The sequence below is a fragment of the Pithys albifrons genome, chromosome 4, assembly GCF_047495875.1.
Source record: "Pithys albifrons albifrons isolate INPA30051 chromosome 4, PitAlb_v1, whole genome shotgun sequence".
In the NCBI taxonomy this organism is placed as follows: domain Eukaryota; kingdom Metazoa; phylum Chordata; class Aves; order Passeriformes; family Thamnophilidae; genus Pithys; species Pithys albifrons.
The window spans coordinates 51,288,090-51,308,013 of record NC_092461.1 but is presented as its reverse complement, the minus strand read 5'-3'; the positions used below and the strand labels follow the sequence as shown (position 1 = coordinate 51,308,013).

The 19,924-nt window shown below is 38.5% G+C and overlaps 1 protein-coding gene across 1 annotated transcript in view; it reads left to right on the top strand.

Moving 5' to 3' along the window:
* Nucleotides 1-19,924, top strand: part of CPQ (carboxypeptidase Q) — a 159,671-nt gene that overhangs the window by 99,590 nt on the left and 40,157 nt on the right. The window contains exon 6 of the mRNA XM_071554112.1: nt 13,947-14,038. Coding sequence (XP_071410213.1) covers nt 13,947-14,038 — 92 coding nt within the window. The remainder of the gene's footprint in view (nt 1-13,946; nt 14,039-19,924) is intronic.

The following is a 19,924-nucleotide window of genomic DNA, read 5'->3' as shown; positions in this document are numbered from 1 at the left end:
CTTAAGGGCAAGTTCGTGTTGGCATTGTATAATTCTTATTCACTGTGTTTCCCTTCACGCATGACTGAAATTCATCACTTTCTTCTTGTGCAAATATTTGATTTCCTCTGGTAGTATTAGCCTAGGTGTTTTCTGTGTGATCTGTGGTGAAATGCTGTTCTCTCAGCTGGGAAATGCCAGACCCTTTGCTAGAGCCCTCTGTTGTGGGCAGCTGTTGTGTCCAACTCTCTGTATTGTGCCAGTGTCCTGCAGGAACATAAGGCTGGGAGAGAACTTCTGGATTGTCACATCTAACCTGTAGATAACTGGAGGGGATAGAGCCTTGCATCAACTGCCCTCCATAGCAGATTGGTTAATGCAGATTTTATATCTTATTATGTACAAATGACAAAAAAATGACAGCAAAATAAGAGAATGTGCAGATTGTGTGAGAAACAAAGGAATGAGTTTTATTTAAAATCAATTCCATAGATTGTCTTGAGCAAGCATTGTGTTTTGAATTGTGGAGACTTTGTTTAATATCCTTTTGGACTCTGATAAATTTAGTCTCAGACCAGTCCACCAAATACATTTGAAATGAGGATAAACCAACTGATTGGCTCTATGTATGTGTACTGGGAGTCTTAGAGCCATTGGTGCATTGTTGTGCTGGTTTAAAGGTAAACCAGCAGGAGAAATGAACCCAACTCAAGAAAGATTGTATGTCAGTGTTACAATGTAATAAAAATATTACAATAAATGCAGTGACCAAAGAAAAATTGGTTTTAACCCACAAAACTCACAAGTATAACCCAGCACCCTGGGGCACAAACAGAATAGTGTTCGTTAGTTGCCCCCCTGAGTCCAAAGTAAAAGAAAAGGAAAAACTTTTGGGGCAGATGACGGTTGCAGTCCTGTCAAGGTTCTGGTCCTCCTCTGGATCTGGTGAGTTTTCCCAGAAGTCCCCAAACTCCAACATTATATACCCTCCAGTTCAGGTGGGACTGCCCAGTACCTCCCCCAGGGCGGGGAGTTCCACAATGCGTAATTTAACTCTGTGAGTCATGGGGTATTTTTGGAATCATTGATGGCCCACTGGCAGACACAACCCCTCAGGCTGGGTGTGAAGGTGCTAACGACTTCCTGGAGGGGAGTTATTACAGCTCTTATCTCACAGGCTTGTTTCACACCCAGCTCACACCCTGAGGGGTGTGCTCTGGGCAGCTGCTGCAAATGGTCCATTGTTAACAGTTCATGAGAGATTACATAGAGGGTTTAGAATACACAGCTTTGGTCACATCCACACAGTGATAAACTGGTCCCAGCTTGCTGAACTAGGACAATTGTGTAGCCATAAAAACTGTGTCTGTGTTTACCAGGGTATAACTGATCTTACAGCTATGGTGGTATGATCCTCAAGCTGAAGTGAGCATTTTGAAATATGAATTCTAAAGTATGAAGTTGGTACTTGTGTAGTGACAACTACTGCCAGTACTTTTGCCATGGGCCATTGCTTTAATGAAAGCAGGATACTGATATTACTGCACTATTGAAGCAGGTTTTTTCAGTGACGATATAATAGCACTTCATCATGATATCACTGTAAACCTCGGACATGGCTAGTGAACACAAATTATGCCTGTTAACTGGGAATTGATAGTTCCTTGTAGTACTTGAAGAATGATTATAGTTAAATACAATTCCATACTTTCAGCATAACCTCCTCCCAAAACCATTTAATAGCTCTTGGCTTAGGACCTAATACATGAAATTAATTGAAAAATCTTTAAAATTATAGTTTAATATGCTTAGATTTTCTTTTAAGCAATACAGTTTCTTTTCATGCCTCAAGTAAATTTTTTAATAGTTTTTGCTTTTATTTCTAAGTGAATTAGTTACTCAGTGGGTTGGCCTTTATATTTCCTTATCTTTCCTTTTTTTTTTAATAGGGCTGGCAGTTTGTACCATATTGATTTTTTTTCTTCATGTTTTATTTGGTTTTGGTTTTGGTAGTTTGCGCTTTTCAGGCACCATAATAGTTAAATGTTCCCTACAAGAACATGTACCAGTAGCACAATCTCAAGTAATTTTACACAGTCTTCAAATCTTCAAAATTTTGGTAGGTATTTTTTTCCATTTTCCTTTTTGCCTTCACATGAATGTTGTTTCTTTTTAAGAGAAAGGCAACTACATGAAAGTCAGACTGAACTTAAATTGTTCAACTTAAATTCCCCAGAGAGGGGAATAAAAGCATTTGGTTAATGTAAAATCTCGTGTATACGTTTAGAAAGAGTAATACCTTAAAAATATAGGGCCAGATTGTGCACTACTGTAGTTTTAAATGCTGTTTAAAGCTATAATTATTCAGTTAGCCCTGAAAAGTAGAAAATAAAAAGTGGCAAGTTTCAGTCTATCTGAATAATTTGCTTCTAATTATTGTAATATCTCTTGTCATCTTCCATGCTACAGTGATTGGAAGGGGGGGGACCTGCTGGAGGAGCAGTTCCCTCTCCTCTAGGGAGGAAGCACAACCAGCAAATTCAGAGCAAATGCTGACTTTTAGATGGTTACTTTCAGCAAAATCTATCTATCTATCTATCTATCTATCTATCTATCTATCTATCTATCTATCTGTCTATCTATCTATCTACCTATCTATCAAATATTTATATACACACACGTATGTATATATAATGAAAATCGTGAATCTTGCTATGTTTTCTGTGCAGCTGCAATTTCACTCTTGAAATATCCCTTTCAGCAATATACAGTTAAATGTCTTCACTGGCTTGTGCACCTGTTGGTACCCACACTGGTCATAGATGTCTTCTGACCAGCGTAAAAGGAAGTGTTTTCCTTAGTGTACCCATATCAAGTTTTCCTTATCAACTGTACTCTCACAGGTGATTCCTTTGCTGGTAGTTAACCTCAAAAAATTCACCAACTAATGGCCACGTTGACTGTTGTTATCCAAAGGAGTCTTTTCTCCCAGTTAATGCTGAAGTTTGATGATGCATGAAGGAAAAAAAACCCAACCAGTATGGAAATCTTGAAGCTTATATATGCCACTGATCAGCAAGATCTGGGGGAAGCTGCTTCATGCCATGCATGCATGAAAACGAAAAACTGAAAGTATTTCCACAGTTGTTTTTTTTAAGAAAGATGAACATTTTAGGTGGTTACTACTTCTTATTCCTTTTACTGGGAATAAAGATGTTTTTAGAATTGCTGAGGTAGTTTGGAATCAGTAAACTCTCTTTCCTTCAGTGAAGTCAGAGTTGTTGTGATTGTCTGAGGATTTCTGCTCCTTAAGACATTACCCTCCATACCTGCAGGTAGAGTGTCCGAAGCACTGAGTTTGTGCAATGAGGAGTTTGCCTGTCTGTGTCTGGCAGCTGCTGCTCTCCTGAGCCCTCTGCAGTTTTTAACCTTTTGTTCTATCTTAACGAAATTTGATAGAGGCAGAAAAATATTTAGAATATGAAGTTCTGATATGCTCTTTGCAAATGGGTAATTGAGGAGAGATGTGCAAGTACATTTCAGTCCCACCTGAGGAAAGGCAGGAAGAAACTCCACTTTTATCTTCTCCTTAGGATGGCAAAAACCTGGTTACCAGAACACATGTAGCATGGCTGTAAGCACCAGCATCTCCTTTTAATCTGTGTGTAAATATTGTGTGTCAGGTAGCAAGTACCTCTATGGCAATAGCAAGGGTGTTTTTGGAGGTAATTTAGGGATGATGGGAAGACACTGGTGTTCTATAGAGGAAAGGCTGAGAAGTTCCCATCTGAAGGAATCCATGGGGTATTGTATGAGATGTACCATGATGTGAGGGCCTTTGGAAGCTGTAGGAGAGGTTTGGGGTTTTCTAGTTTTACAGAATAACAGCTGTGTTGCTAATTACAGGAGAAGAAAGGATATCTCTCGAGCTGGGCAATACCTTTTGCCTCAGCATTTTCATGTTGGTCTGGTTAGTGCTCTGGTGTCACTTGAAACACAGTTTCTCATGTCCCTGCCTTGCATGACATTTACAAAAGAAGCTGGTCTCCCAGGTAAGGTGAGAGACTAGTTAAGCAGCTACACATAAAATATCACCATAAAACTACACAAAATTTATTTTGTTGTCCTATTTTGTCTTTGGTTGGACAGACAGCATGTGGAACTCAATCCTGCTTGAATGCTGGTTGTCAGTTTCTGTGAAGGAGATATTTGTGCTCCTCTCCCAACATTTCAAGCCTGTGGCTGATCTTATCTTGCTCAGGACTGATATTTATGTACAGTGAATTTGAGCAAGAAACAGCTAGTATGTATCTGGTGCTTTAAGAGCCTTAGCCAGTGCTGCCTCTTTGCTCTTAATCCAGCTGAGTTCTGTCATTGCTTGGCTGAGGGACATTTCCCAGCTGAGGCCACAGGTGTTTTGCCTTTCCTCAACCCCAGGGAGCACCTCACACTCCAGTGCTGGAAATGTGGGATTTTCATCCCTAAAAGGAGCTTGAGTGAACCAAATAACAACAGTGACAGAAAAAAGTCTTTAGAAGGGCATCATATGGCAATGTCAGCTTTCCCAACATGGTATTTTAAGTCTTCTAACAGCAATAGAGAGTCCACTGGAGTTAGAGATGCAGTCGATTTTGATGGATTAATTTCACTGCTTCCTTCTGAAAAACTTTGGAAGTGATAACTGCTGTGTCTCTTTTTAATTAAAACAGCTGGAGTAAATTTTTTTCCTGTTTAGAACAGAAGCTGTTGGGGTCTTTTACTTGACACTACATTCTAGTTTATTTTCAGAGTCTCATCTCTGCTAGCACAGGAGGAATCAAATAGTCAGTGGGTCCTTTGTTCTCATCCCAGGTTTCTTTCAGCGGTGTTTAGCCACAAGCTCTCTGTTATTCAGAAATGTGTTTTCTGCCTTTCCCCAGCTGTGTTTGGGTCTTGTTTGCTTCATCACTAAGCTAAGCCCTGCCAAGCCCAGAGCTGCACACCTATCCAACAGCTACTGCCCAGTCTGTAGGTTTACAGGGGGTATCTTCTGAAGGCAATGGCTATACTGTGAATTTGCCACATGACAAACTTGTCTTCTTTCCCTTCAGTTGCTTCAGCTGCAGCCAGTGTAAGGTGTTGCCAGTTATTGTTATCTGAACTTCTGCTTCTATTGAAGTAGTCGATACAGACTTCAGGAAGGGCTGCACTCCAAAGACCACTATAGTGAAGGGTTGTGATACAAAGTAAAGCAGTCCCTGCTTTTGCTATTGTCTTGTGCATTGAGCTCATGTTTGGTCATGTCTGCATGCCATGTTAGACTAGGGAGTCTCCTGTTTGGATTGCATCTCAAAGTGCTCCTGAGAGTCCTGTTCTTCCATGTAAGAAAATATTTGCTGTACAGAGCTGCCAGAGCCAGTGAATACCACGAGTCACATAGATGAACAGGGGACAGTTTCCTCTTCCACGCCCAGGGTAGAATGCCTGATGCCATTGCTGCTAGAGCAGCCTGATGAAGGAAAGATGGCTGTTGACAAAATCTAATCCCAATCACACCTTTTACACAGCTTTCCTGCATTCCTGGATGATGATGTGTACGCACATGAGAAAGGGAAGTGTGTGATGATAAGTGCTATGTGTAGTTCCCCCTCTTCATCTCTTTGCCAGCATTATGGGGAAGTGGAGTTTCATGAGTCAACTTTCCTATGGATTTAGGCATGGATCTGGCACAACCAAATTTTTGTTTCATGGGAGAAAGGCACAAGAGACTACAGAAATGTTTTTATAACAATGCATGTAAGAATTTTAAGGTACTGCCTGAATTGCTTTTTATGTAACTTACAGGAAGTTGTTTAGACAGTTTTTCCCCCTTAAAACTTAATTTAAAATTGAAATTGTAACTCTCATCTGAATTATACCCATGACTAATGCGACTGGAAAACCATTAGACAGATTTTTATGCATTTCACTGTAGTCTTAGTATGAAGTTACATTTCTCCAGCCCAAATTCACTAGCTAATATATGAGCACTAAAGATATGTTTTATTAAAAAACATGATCCCTGGAGTCATTCCTTTCCTGCTAGTTTAATTGAAGTCATATAACTGCAATTTTAACATACTTGCTGAAAATTTTGTTAAACATTTTTCTGAATTTCCTGTACTTGTGGTGGTGTAGTTCTTGACTGTCTAGGAGATATGTTGTGAAATATAATTAAATGACTGCTTTTACTATCAATGGGTTTTTTTCTTTACTCAAATGTGCCTGATATTAACACCTTGTTCTTACTTTCTTTCCATGTTCTCAAAGTTGCATATTTTATTCTGACCTTCACTTTTTCAAGTCTGTTAAATCTACTTGGTATGAAATATCTGCATATGCTGTTACACTACAAATGCATATATTTCTCCATTTTAAATTTTGGTTGAATATGTATTTGGCAAGTACTTAAATCTTGGGTTTTCATACTGTGTTGACATAGCAGAGGGGTGATTGCAAACGTAAAAGGTTGTTAATCTGCTGGTAAATTTAGACATACAGCCCTCCATAGCAATTTTGCCCTATGTCTTGTGAACTGCTGCTTTTCTGCAATCTTTAATTTACCCAGGAAATTCAAGATAAAATCTGACCTTTGTTTATCTGTAAAATCTTGAAAACCTGGCAATAGAGACTGTTGTGGATTGTTGTTTTTTTTTCAAACATGTAACATGGTTGACATGGTGAAATGCAGAAATCCTTTACAAATGAAGTCAAGGGCATCTTGTCCTTACGGTCATTTTTTTTTAAGGTGTAAATTTTCAATATGGAGACACAAGTGTGGCCGGTGCATTTTCTGACTCACAGGTTTTTTCTGATCCAAAGAGAGGGGCAGCAGAGACAGAATGCAGAGGCACCACTTGGTAAGATCAAACCACAGCTGATATTTGTAATCCTGTAGTGTGCAGGAGTGGGGCCTTGCATTGCCTTTTCTGCTCAACAATTTGATGAGATGTCCAAACACTTTAAAGGAAGGACATGTTCCTAAAGAGAAATAAGGTGCATTTTAAAGATGGACAGTGTCCTGTTCCTTTTTCAGGACTTGGAGAACATGTTGACAGGACCAGAGCAGGGCACTGGGTGGAGGAGTCCTCTGCCGATTCTGGACTTTGCAGGCAAGAGGGTTTTTTTTCCTGTAGACAGTATTTGTATTGGCCTCATGACGCTACACTAAGCGGTTCTTTTTTTAAGACCACATGTGCAAAAGAGCACATTTGGCAGTGCTTCTCATCTGAACTCTCCCGAGCTGTGCTGCTGGGTGGCAGGAAGGTGTCCACACAGGATGCCTCCCTCTGGCAGTCCTGCCTCCTGACCCATTGCAATGGGCTCTGGGCTTGGCTTCCCCCTTAATCCCCTCATCTCCCCCAGTCAAAAGGCTTAATCCATGTTATTTTTAGTTACTAGACTTGCCAATCATTCACAACTTTCCCCTCCAGTCTTGTATATCCATCTCCTTCCTTGACATTTCCTCTTGGATATTCCATTGCTTTTTACAAATAAATCTATTGAAAACTTCTCACACTTCTCAGCTCTACTCTTCTGTAAATCTGCCCTTTTGTTGTTAGCTCATCAGCCTTCCTAAAAACAGGAAAAGAAAATTGCATGGGTAATCTCAGTGTCTTGCTGCACTGCTGTCAAGGCCACTGATGCCCTGCAGGCCCAGTCCTTCCCAAGACTGGCTCGCCTTGGGCATTGCTGTTCCCCTGTGCCCTCTTTGCAGGGGCCTGTCCAAACATCTGCTCACAGTCTGTGTCAATGGCAGAGCCATGTCCTTTTAGCCCCCAAAATATGTTTCTGAGCAAGCTGCCAGCTCCAGGCGAGACTGAGCTGCAGTAACCAGCTTGGCTTCTCTTTTCACTTTCATTTCCTCCTCTCCAGCCCCAGACCTGCGCATTTCCTGTCTTCTTCCTGTGATCCCATGTTTCTTCTCCTCCAGACAGTATCTCTCTTTCATCCACACCCTCAGGACTCAGAGGTTTACTCACTGCCCTGTGCTATTTTGTGCAGTGCTTCATCCTCAATGCTGCAAACAGAACCTATCAATAGACAAAAATCAAGATTTGCACTGCATTAGATCTATGTAAGAAGACCAGGCAACTTCCAAAGCAAAAAGCCATTTCCCATAATGATTTTGAGCTTCACTAGAGAACTTAAAATATGCCATAGTCAAGGTTTAAGTAGTACTGAAAGGTTTTTTTGAGATGTGCTTTTCCTTGTTTTTTGAAGATTTTCACTTGGCAGCCTGGCCAAGAAGGACGTGGGGGTGCTGGTGGGTGAGAAGCTGGACATGAGCTGGCAACATGTACTTGTAGCCCAGAAAGCAAATATGTCCTGGCATGCATCAAAAGGGCAAGGGAGGGGATTCTATCCCTCTTTTCTGCCCTCATGAGACCCTACCTGAAGTAACTGCATTCAGCTCTGAGGACCCCAACATAAAAAGGATGTGGATCTGCTGGAGCAAGTCCAGAGGAGGCCACAAAGATGACTGGAGGGATGTAGCACCTCTCCCACAAGGAAAGGCTAAGAGAATTGGGATTGTTCAACCTGGAAAAGAGATGGCTTAGGGATGATCTAGTTGTGGCCTTCAGTGCCTAAAGGGGACCTAGAAAAAGATGAAGAGAGTCTATTTACAAGAGCCTGTAGTGACAGGACAAGGGGCAATGGCTTAAAAATGAAAGTGAATAGGTTTAGACTAGATATTGGGAAGAAATTCTTTACTGTGAGGGTGGTGAGACACTGGAACAGGTTGCCCAGGTAAGTCATAGGTGCAACCTGGTCTAGTGAAAAGTGTCCCTTGCCCATGGCAGAGGGGTTGGAACTAGACAATCTTTAAGGGCCCTTCCTGCCCAAGCCATTCTATGATTTTCTCTGTTAAATCATTATGTGTCACTCAATTAAAAAACATTTATTCTTAAATAAATGTCTGACTAGACAGACTCTTTTGTGCACAAATAGTGAGATCAGTTGTCTGAGTCGTAGAGGATTGTATCTAGTAACAGAATGAAAGCCAAAGACCTGCTAGTTTAGAATGGAGACTTCTTGATCTTTAGAGAAAAAAGTATGGACATCTTCAATTAACTGTGTTATTACTATCATCCTATTTGTTACAGTTTATTTTTCTATATATATTCCTTGAAATTAGCCAGGGAAACAGGCTGCTAGTTGTAAGGGCCTTTTCTCTAGAGCAGTGCTTGCCCATACCACAGAATACATAAATCAGGTAATAGTCTCTTGAAATGGAAACAGATTGTACCACTATTTTTGATGATGAGTTATTATCTTCTTTAGGAAAATGTTTTTTTAATCTTATGCTGTGATGGAGGTTTTGTAAATTCCAGGCATTTTATGAGAAGTACATGCAGGATAGAAATATCCCAACTAATGTCACATGGTAAATCCCCTATGTCTAATTCCTGAAAAAGATAGGAAGTGCAATATGAATTTAAAGACTGTCACCAGCATCATCATGTATCTCACTACTTTTTGTATAAATACCCTTATAAAGAAATTCCAGACCACAGGACAACAATACAGAAAAAGGTGTAGCTCATGGTGGTAAAGGCAGCAGTGGACAGGACTTGAGGACGATGTCTCTGTATATAGTTCTCCCTAGTAGCTCCTGAAGCAAATATATTAGTGACTTAGGCAGTATTAGAAAGTTAGGGAACATAGAATCAGAGAATAGCTTGGGTTGGTGGGCATCTTTCAAGGTCACTTAGTCCAACTCCCCTGCAAAGAGCAGAAACTGCTTCAACTAGATCAGGTTGCTCACAGCCCAATCCAATCTAACTTTGAATGTTTCCAAAATGGGGACATCCACAACCTTTCTGGGCAACTTGTGTCAGTGCTTCACCACCACCATTGTAAAAAACATGTCTAATCTGAATCTATCGTCCTTTAGTTTAAAACCATTGCTTCTTGCCTTTCTTGCCACAGGCCCTGCTAAAAAATCTGTCCCCATCTTTCTTGTAGACTCCTTTCAGGTACTGGAAGGCTGCTCTGAAGGTCTCCCTGGAGCCTTCTCTTCTCTCAGCCTTTCTTCATAGGAGAGAAGCTCTATCCATCTGATCATCTTTCTGACCCTCCTCTGGACCCGCTTAAACAGGTCCATGTCTTTCCTGTGCTGAGGCCTCCAGAGCAGGACACAGTACTCCAGGTGGGGTCTCAACAGTAGTGAGAGTAGAGGGGCAGAATCACCTCCCTAACCCTGCACTGCAATTTATTCTACTTTATGGTCAGATCAAGGCTTTGCTATGTCGTTTATGCAGAATCTTGGGGATGAATTAATTCCTTATTTTGTTTTGCTTGTGTGTGCAGCTTTTACTTTCCCTATTAAACTGTCTTTATCTCAACTCCTGAGTTTTCCAGCTTTTATCTTTCCAATTCTCTCCCTCATCCCACTGGTGGGGGAGAGAGCAAGTGGCTGTGTGATGCTTGATTGTCAGCTGAGGTTAAACCACAACACCTGTTAATCTACTCACATCCATTTGCAGTTTGCTTATATGCCTAATGTAAGCTGAACTATTTGATTTGCTTGTACCTGATTCCAGTGCCTTGACTTGCAGGGAAAAAAAATCTGTTTTTGCAAACGTGAAATGCTTTTTATGTCTTCATGGGGTGATCAGTCTTAGAACAACATTGAAGTCTGTTAGCCATGTACACACTGTCTTCTTAGAAAATAATTTACCTTTGTAATCCTCTCCATCAGTAAGGATTTATTTTTATAAAGTGGGAAAATAGTTACTGAAGGAAATTTAGTGTTTACAGTACTAATCTCTGTTTTGATTAAAAAAAGATGATGCAAATTCTCCTTCCTGACTTATGTGCTGTCTTGAGAGAGATACAGGTATATTTTTTTTTACTTTACGTATGAAAGTTCACTACAATTTATCTCTATGTGTACCAAACAATACTATGTGCGAATGTCTCAGTTCTATCAAGCATGACCAAGACATGTAGGATATGCTGCAGATATCTACAAAGGTGAGCAATCTATGTTGATTTAAAAGAAACAGAAAACAGAGTCAATAGGAGCTGCATCTTGGTATGACTGAAGTGTTTGTGGTACCCAAGGAGAATGAAAGGCTGGCAGCCACTGCAGCTCAGAGGGAGTGTAATAGAGCAACTGTCCTGCTGTGCTCACTACACATGTATCTGTAGTCACAGATTGATCATATTGATGGTTTTATTTCATTCTTCAACTTAGGAGCCCAAGTGCCCTACAGTATTTTTTATACTTTAGATAAACCATTAGAATGTAGCGGCTGATCAGTAAAATGTACCTTTGTGGTAAACTATGATTGTATTTCCCAGTTAAGGCTAAGGTAGAGTTAAAAAAAAAACCTGATAAATTTTTCTAAAACGTTGGAGATTTTTTTAAATCATCTGTAGGTTTTTTTCTTCTGATACCCTCTTTATTTTTAATGCTATATAATAAGTCATTTATATATATGAAAAGGAAAGAGGCACTATTTTATTTGTGGAATGGTTTTCCATCATTTTAAAATTGTCTACCTACCCCTCTACATGTTACACCTATCACAGAACATAGTTTTTCCTATTTTATCATGTCTTTTCAATATATATTTGACTGTGATCTGCAAGACTTATGATTTTGTGGAGGTGGTATCTTGCTTAAGGACTAGGAGTTTTTAAGAGGCAAACCAAAACAGTTAATTTTTTTTAAAAATTGTAACTTTAGTACAGAACTTCTTTTTTTTTAATAAAAACATGCATTGAGAATATTCTTAGCAATTTTGCTTCTGAATATTGGATTTGTTTGCTGTTCTTTGGTCAGAATAGCTCTGTTGTTAATAACAGGTAGATAAATATTATCACTTTCAGATTAAGATAATAAGGAAATTAAATTTTCCTCTGTACACTTGGTTTGTATTTAAAACAACTGCCTCCATAGCTTACATATGGGGTTTTTATTATTATTTTCTTTTTACGTTGCCTATTTAATTTCAGCAGAACACTCTAATGAATTTGCTGTCAGGAATCTGTGAGATGGGAAGAGCTGATAAACCACCCTGGGACTGAAAAGACCAAAGCTCAGCAGGGCTATTTTCTTCCCTCAGCTTCAATGGGCAGATGCAGTGGTGGGTTAGGAGACAGCCATAAAAATCTCAAACTTCTCCACAAGTGAGCTGAGATCTCAAGCTCCTGGAGAGCAGGAGAAATCAGCTGAGGTTAGAGCCCATCTGAGCCAAATATGCCTGACTGACCCCTTAGGGCATAAGCGGCAAATGAAAACATCTTGATTTGTGCCTGGGAGAAGGCAGGAGCTGCTACTCCCATCTCAAGCCCTTCCTGACAAAGCTGCTCTCCCAGCCTTGGTGTGGTGGGCTGGAGATGGGGCTTCAGTGCTTTGCATTTTGTGATATGACAAATAAATCCCTTATTTCCACTTAAACTGCAGTGCCACTGGAACCATACTACAGGACTGGCCACTCTGTTCTTTATACCCAGCACTTTTTCTGTTTTACAGCCACCTCTTCTAAGCAAACTGCTGACACATTTGTAGTTATGTTGGAGTTAGATCTTTTTGACTTAAAGCCGATAGCTATTTTATTACTTTAATTTTACCTCATTGGCCATCTGATTTGAAAAGTGAAGGAGGCTAATCCTGTACTCTCATGATTTAGGAGAGCAGGAAATCCACTGGGAGATTGATTTTAAAGCAATGAGATTTAATAACCTTTCTGTTACAGTCAGCATTTACATTTAACTTTAACATTTAACATTTTGTAAATTAACATTTACAAAATACACCTTTAAACCACTTGTTTGCACTTTCTTCATTATGAAATATTGGAAAATCCAACCTGTTTTCTTCAGATTTGGGGTATTCCTTCTATAGTCTTCCCTCAGTTATGAGGATTGCTAGCATGTAGTTTTGAGAAAGAAATCTTCAGATGATATTCATTGTGTTGAGAGAAAAAAAAGTTAATGAAGGACACACCTACTGGCAATCTTTGTCCATTTCGGTTAGGAAATTAAATAAGTTTTGCCAGTGATAGTGATTTTATTTCTCCTCAGCAAAAAACAGTGTGTGGTACTTTATGTTTTATTGCTTATGATAATCTCCTCCCTGTTTTTTCTTCATTTATTTCTAACATAATTAGCATTCCACTTCACAGAGAAGACTTTTTTCTTTATCTGTCTGCTCTTCCATGTTCTCAAGTTTGATGTCTCAAATGTATTCATTTATGAATAGAAACAATCAAATAAATAAAGGGCAACAACTTCTATTGGTTCAGTTCTGCCATGGTAGAAATGGTTTCAAAATTAATCTGAGAACTTATCTTTTTTACTGAACTACCACAGCAAAATAGAAAATAGTCTTATGTTTGCCTTGTTTCAGGAAGTCATGCATAGATTCGGCAGCCAACTGCATTTCAGTTTCCAAAGTACAGATTGTTGTTTTTCATTTTTCTAATAAAAAGCAAAATAATATTACACAACCCCTCAGTTCTTGAAATGGTCAAACATTTCTCATAAAAATCTAGCAATTCATTTTCAATTATTTGTAATAAATTAACCACGACAAAGCAATGGTAGTTCCACAAAAATTTTATTTGGATCTGCTGAAAGCAGATGTGCATTCCTTACTGCAGACCACCACAATGACAGAAGTGCGTGTAAGGTAGTTACTTTATGTTGTGGTTTTCAGACACTTCAATATGTCCCCAAAATGTGCTTCTTGTGCTACTGCAACTGGTAGCAGCATCACAACTGCCCACTCTTTCCTCATGTGGGCTCTCTCCCACACCCCAGTCTTTCTCTCCGTACAAGAAAAAACTATTCTAGACAGCAAACCCCACACTTGAAGTAGCTTGTGTTTGGTTTGTGAAAACCCAGGGTTTTCATTCATTGGAGACCAATGATCAAACAATGCTCAACTATATCCCTATTTAGTTCTAAAAATATTATTAAAAACTATGTTTTAGGACTTCGCCCAAAAAGGACTCTGCGCTTGGTGCTATGGACAGGAGAAGAGCAAGGAGGAGTAGGTGCCAAACAATACTATCAGTTGCACAAGGTAAATTAGGTCTTTTCATCATTTTCCTAACAGCACTTTTTTCCTGAGTCTTGTGACTTGCATATTATTTTTGTCAAAATGTTCAGCTTAATATTTAGCCAGTAACATGATTAGAGTTCTGCCTGAAATTATATTTTCTGGGTTTAATCATAAATGTAAACCTCATTTTACATTTAAAAATAAGTGATGTGACCACACATATACATGTTCCACTTGATCTAAGATACTCTGTCACAGAACTGTTCTGAAACAGACACTTCCTGATGATATCTGCCATAGCTTTCAAACATAACTATCTTTCTGAGAATGAATGATGAATGGTTCACATATGTTTGCAATATAAATAAATTTTGTTTGCCTTATGTATTTCTGCTTCACTGCATTTTCCCATAACATTTACAATGTAAAACATTAAACAATATAAAGAAAAATCTTTGCTATCTTATCCTAGTAGTGTGTAATCTGTAATACACTTTGTCAATTGTTAGTTTGGTGGGATCTGGAACATCTTAAAAGGGTGATTTCCGATGATGCAAAGAGCACACAAACTCTGTGACCATGATTATCAGGATAAAAGTATTGTGTATTATCACATCTGTCTCTGCTGCCAACAACTGCCATTTCAAAGTACATCATGACATAAAGGGCAGTTGCCAAAACTATTTTGAAGATAAGTCTTTGGAATATGTGCTTTTTAAATTTTTCCCAGAAAAATTAAGCTGTACATGAATAACTAGTCTAAAGTAGTTACCTTTTATTCTTTTCCCTAATTTAGTAGTATAAGTCTCGTAAATGGTTAGTATATCCAAGGCAGAGACAAGATGAATGCAAATGCATTTAGGAAGTTACCTGCTGTACAATAGTATAAAAGCAGACTTACAAGCAATTCCTAAGAGTGTATTTTTAATGCTAACCTGTAAGGACCAATAAATGGAAATTTCACTCTTAATCAAATTCATTGTGATGAATGAAATTAGATCAATTTGCATCTGCAACAGAGTTGTCAGAGAAAGCATTACAGCAGTTACAGTTTTCTGTCTAACTGATGAACAATCAATTTTTTCCCACTAACTGCTTTAATATTACTAAGATATATATTTAACTACCCATGTATAATGTTATTCCTCCTTATGTCTCCAAATTATAGGGATAGCTAAACTCTGTCATTTATTTGGAAGAGGTACCAAAAAGCTTTCTTTCTCAGCTTTAGGGAGATGACAGGTTGCAGTTTAGTGGATGTTAAAGACTCTGGATTTACCACTGGTTCTCTGACGTTCAGCAGGATTAAACTAGAATAAAATATTCTGGAATAGGTAGCAAATGAAAGAGATTTTTCTCATCTACACAACTGCATTTTGTAGGAGCTGAAAGGGTGCTATGTGCCTAGTGTATACCATTCATTAGACGTGATCATTTACCTCTGTAGATTTTCATGTTGGACAGTAAGACCCACCCTGTGGTGGTGGTGTCAGCAACACATGAAATTTCTCATGCATGTCTCATCTTTTGCCAAAATGCTTGCATTTCACTGTTGCCTTGAAGATTTATATTCACAAATAATACCAAAAAGTAGGTCTAAGGATCAAATCGGGAAATTTAAAGCTGGCTGGGTGTTTGAAAGATATTTTGTTACTTTGCTTTTAAGAAAATTGAGACAAAGATGTCTCAATTCTTGCTCTGCTGATGAACTTCCATCTGGATGTTGTGCTCTGCAAAGGAAGCCCTGTCTAACTTAAGGGTTTGTAATTTACATGGAGGATTTAAGCAGAAATGACATCTGTCTGTTGTTTGTTGTTCTTGTTTCCCCCTGCCATGTGATCTGGCATAATTATAAATTGATACGACTATAGGACATTCCATTATTCATAATAACAAAATAAAGCAGAGTAATATCGTACATTATATTTAGCATGAAAAATAACTTAACCTTTTAATGATTTACTTGCTCTAATTTCTGGCAATTATGATGGTATGGCGCACACATTGCTTGCTGATGGTAATGAGCACAAGTTAAATAAGAGTGGTATTTAAAGATGTCTTGTTAAATGAAAGACAGCCTGTATGACTCATCTACATAGCTGGATTTATTATGACTTTAGTTCGCTACAAACAAGTAGAAATATGAATGTAGTAATTCAGCAGAGGCAGACATGGATTTCCTTGACATGGTAAATCACCCTCTCACATCAATGAAAATGTGGCAAGGGAGAAGAAATGAAGACAATATAGTACTGGACAAGTACAGATATTCTTACTTTTGTAGCTTATTTATTATTTCTTTCAGTTTAATTTCAGGTCTTTCTTCCTCATCTGTCATTGTGGGTTGACACTTCTAGGAACTAGATAAGTTACTGCAGAAATAACTGGGGTATCAGCAGAATAGTTGTTTTAGTATGGTGCCAATAATTAAGTCCTATCCCTGCATAATAGCATTATTTATATGACTTAAGTATTTCTCTAGATCCCAGTATTATAATTTCTATATTTCCTATAGCATTCAGTGAATATATGCATATTTGCCCAATTGCAGTCAGATTAAGCTCAGACACATACATTACTTGTGCAACCATGCTTTCATTTTATTAAATATGTTTCTGGAGAGCATCTTACAGTCCTTACCCATTGTTTCCTGTGTATGATTTTTGTAAGCCATTTCCAAGAGTTGAAAGCCATATGTCTTCCAGCAGTTTCAGTGACTCCATTAGTGCAAGGGTACCTGCCACCTACCAGTACATCACAGCACACCTGCTCAGTTTTGACCATAGGGCAGAAGCCTCCCAAGGGAATTACCAGCACCTTTGCTCCCAAAGGAGATACCTGCAGAAGTGCTCACTGCTTTTAACTGTTAGCCAATAATTAAAGTTAATCCCAGAGTAGAAAAAGGGTTGCTTTTCCATGACATTAAAGTTCCTTATCGTGATGAAGGGTTATGAAATTAAAGGATCTAAGTGCAAATCAAGCTCCAGATCTTGAAGTTTGACACTATATCTGAAGTCTTTTTCCAGTGCTTAGTGTTGTGCAACTCTGTTGCTAAGTAGGGCTCTCACATACAGACAATACAGTAAATAACTTCAAAAATGTGAAACATTGCAAACTACTTTCTTACACAAGTTGAATGAAAGAACTGGAGGAACATAATTTCAAAGGGCCTCATGTTGCAGCTCTTCAGCACAGATTCTTCTGCATCCTTTAACAACAATATGTGGGTGCCCTCCACCAGGGCTTTTTAAGTTGTTTGTTATCTTTGCTCTTATGCTGCCTTCATGAAGGGGGAAAGAAGTATATGTAATCAAGTGTCTGTCCTCCTTTTCATTGCTTTGGACTAGTTTCTGTGAAAAGTCTGGGTACCATGAAACAAGGTTACAGTTATTTACCCAGCTGAATTAGGGGACTATGAATGGCTGATACTGTTTGTTTTGGAATAGAAGTATTGCATACAATATTCTGGGAAAGCAAATATATTTTTTAATTAGAAGACTAAGAGATTCTAGGCCACATCTAAATATAGTTTATAACTCTGTGGTGATCATTGGAAACATTAATGTGTTACAAATTTAATTCAAATCACATTACAGAAGGCATTGTTAAAATATTTCTGCATGCTTTTATTTCTTTCTTAATGATGTTTACAGTACTTACCTAAACTTCTGGTGCAAATGCCGTACACTGTTTTAACTTTTTAGTAAAGGTTAAACTTCATGAGAAATACCAGTCAGCAGTGTTTACTATGGTTTCTTTTGTGTGTGTGTGTGTGCGCGTGTGCATGTGTGTGGGGGTGTGTGTGTTTATTACCAAGAAGATTTGATAGTTTGCTCAAACTGTGTCTGCATGAAAACAGAACTCTCTGAAATGCTTGTTTTTGTTATGAGTTTAAGTACTCTTTGCTGATACTCACATGAGGTTTTTGTACTGTGATATGCTCGTGAGTTGCTTTCTCTAAGAATCAAATATCCAAAAACTAACTTGTTACTTTCAGGTGAAATGATTCTTCCCCAGAAAATACTGGCTCCTCAAAAAACCAGAGTTTTCTGAAAACTGTTTATTTCCTGAAGTACAAAGTACTCTGATGAAACATGAGACAGGAATTTCTGTCTGATTGAACCAAACGCATCAAGGGGATTCTTTTATCCCAGAAAAATATGTTGACTATTTGCCTATTGACTGTCCTCAGGCAATATTCTCTGTAATCAAAAATTATGTAAAATTACTGCTGGCTTTTTAGACCACCGGTGTCCTGTTGATCCCTTTCATTGCAAAGTGAAAGAAATGCATCAAGTGAAATGTTCAGTTGGAAAACTGCAATAAGAAAATAATTGCATTGTATTCTCCAGAGTCCTAATTAGCACCCAGTAGCACCAGTGACAGTATTAAGCACGTAAAGGTAGCATAATTATTGAATTATATTTTACACCAGTTCCAGGTCAGAAGGAATTCATAATTCTTACTATTTAGCAATCACCTTCCTTGTCAAAGCTGCAAAGAAAACCAGATTTTGCTAAACACAAAACCAAGTTCATTCCTTACACTGCCTGAAGAACTTTCACCTGTGCATATTTCCTCTCTTTCCCTCAAGACAATAGCAGAGCTGCCATATGAAGCTGGTGGAGACATCTTCTGAGGACAGCTGCTTCAGGTGAATACTCCAGGCAGATTCACCTAAGCACAGGTCCTTGGTCCATTGGGATGTTCTATTGTAAGAAAGTTTGTCTCCTATCCAAACTCCTTGCAACTGTGCATGACATAGAAAATTAGTGTGTCTTGTTGACTCACCATGCTGAACTGTCTCCTCATGGGCTTCTTTTCATTTTGACATTTCATCTCTTAACCAGATGAGAACCTAAAAGCATTCTGCATAAAACAATGAAATATTAATGTTCTGTGTGCTGTGATAATTTCTAAGGTGTTGCAAATTTTTTTCATGTATCTCCTACTGAAAGTTGCAGAAGTACTCATTAGCTTCCTGGAAGAGTAAACATCATCTTTGGTTGAAAGATGTTAACCACAATTTTGAATTTTGGCAGGGTTGCCTATTTTCAAGTGAAAACCTAAAGCCTTTCAGAAAAGGACAGTAGTGGAATGGTTATTCAGAGTCAAAGACATTGTTTTGATACCCTTGTATTTGAGCAGTAAAAGGGATTAAGTTATGGAACATTTTCTAGGAAGAGCACTTCTCTTTGCTACACCTCTTAGTCAAAGAAAAAGCCTCCCAAGACAAGGCTTCAGGTAATGCAATGCATGCCTTACTTAGCCTGCTGCCATCTTCAGAGCCGTCTTCTTTTTCTTGTCTGTCATTCCAGGGAACTTAGAATACTGAATGGTCATCTCTGTGAGTGCTGGCAAGTTGTCACAGGGGAAACAGTCATGGTATTCTACAAGGCAAGACATGCTAGTAGTATGTTTTTACTGAATGAAATGCTAATAAGTACATGACCAAATTGCTCCTGGGCTGTTGAAGTTACATGGACTTTTGTCATTGGCTTCTTGGAGGTCAGAATTTGTAACGCTCATACAGAACAAGCCATAAAGTCTGTGGACTTCTTTACAGACTTTTCCTGTAAAATGTGGCAGAAAAATATTTGATCTTGTAACAAACATATGAGCCTTATTCATACCTGTTGCCTAGCAAAAACTGTGCTAATCTTCAGCCTTATAGCAACTTTTTCCCATATAATGATGGGATAATTTACAAAGATTTATAACTAACAGTGTTCCTGATTTTCCCTGTCTTCATTCAAAAGGAGTGTAAATGGTGTGATCATGCATGTGGCTGGTGGTTATTATGCCTTGATGCTGGTGCATCTCTGCTTCCTAACAGCTGTTGTACTGGGTTTTTTTCTCTACTTTCGATTTATACTCTTTTGCTTCATAAAGTAATTTTCATACTAA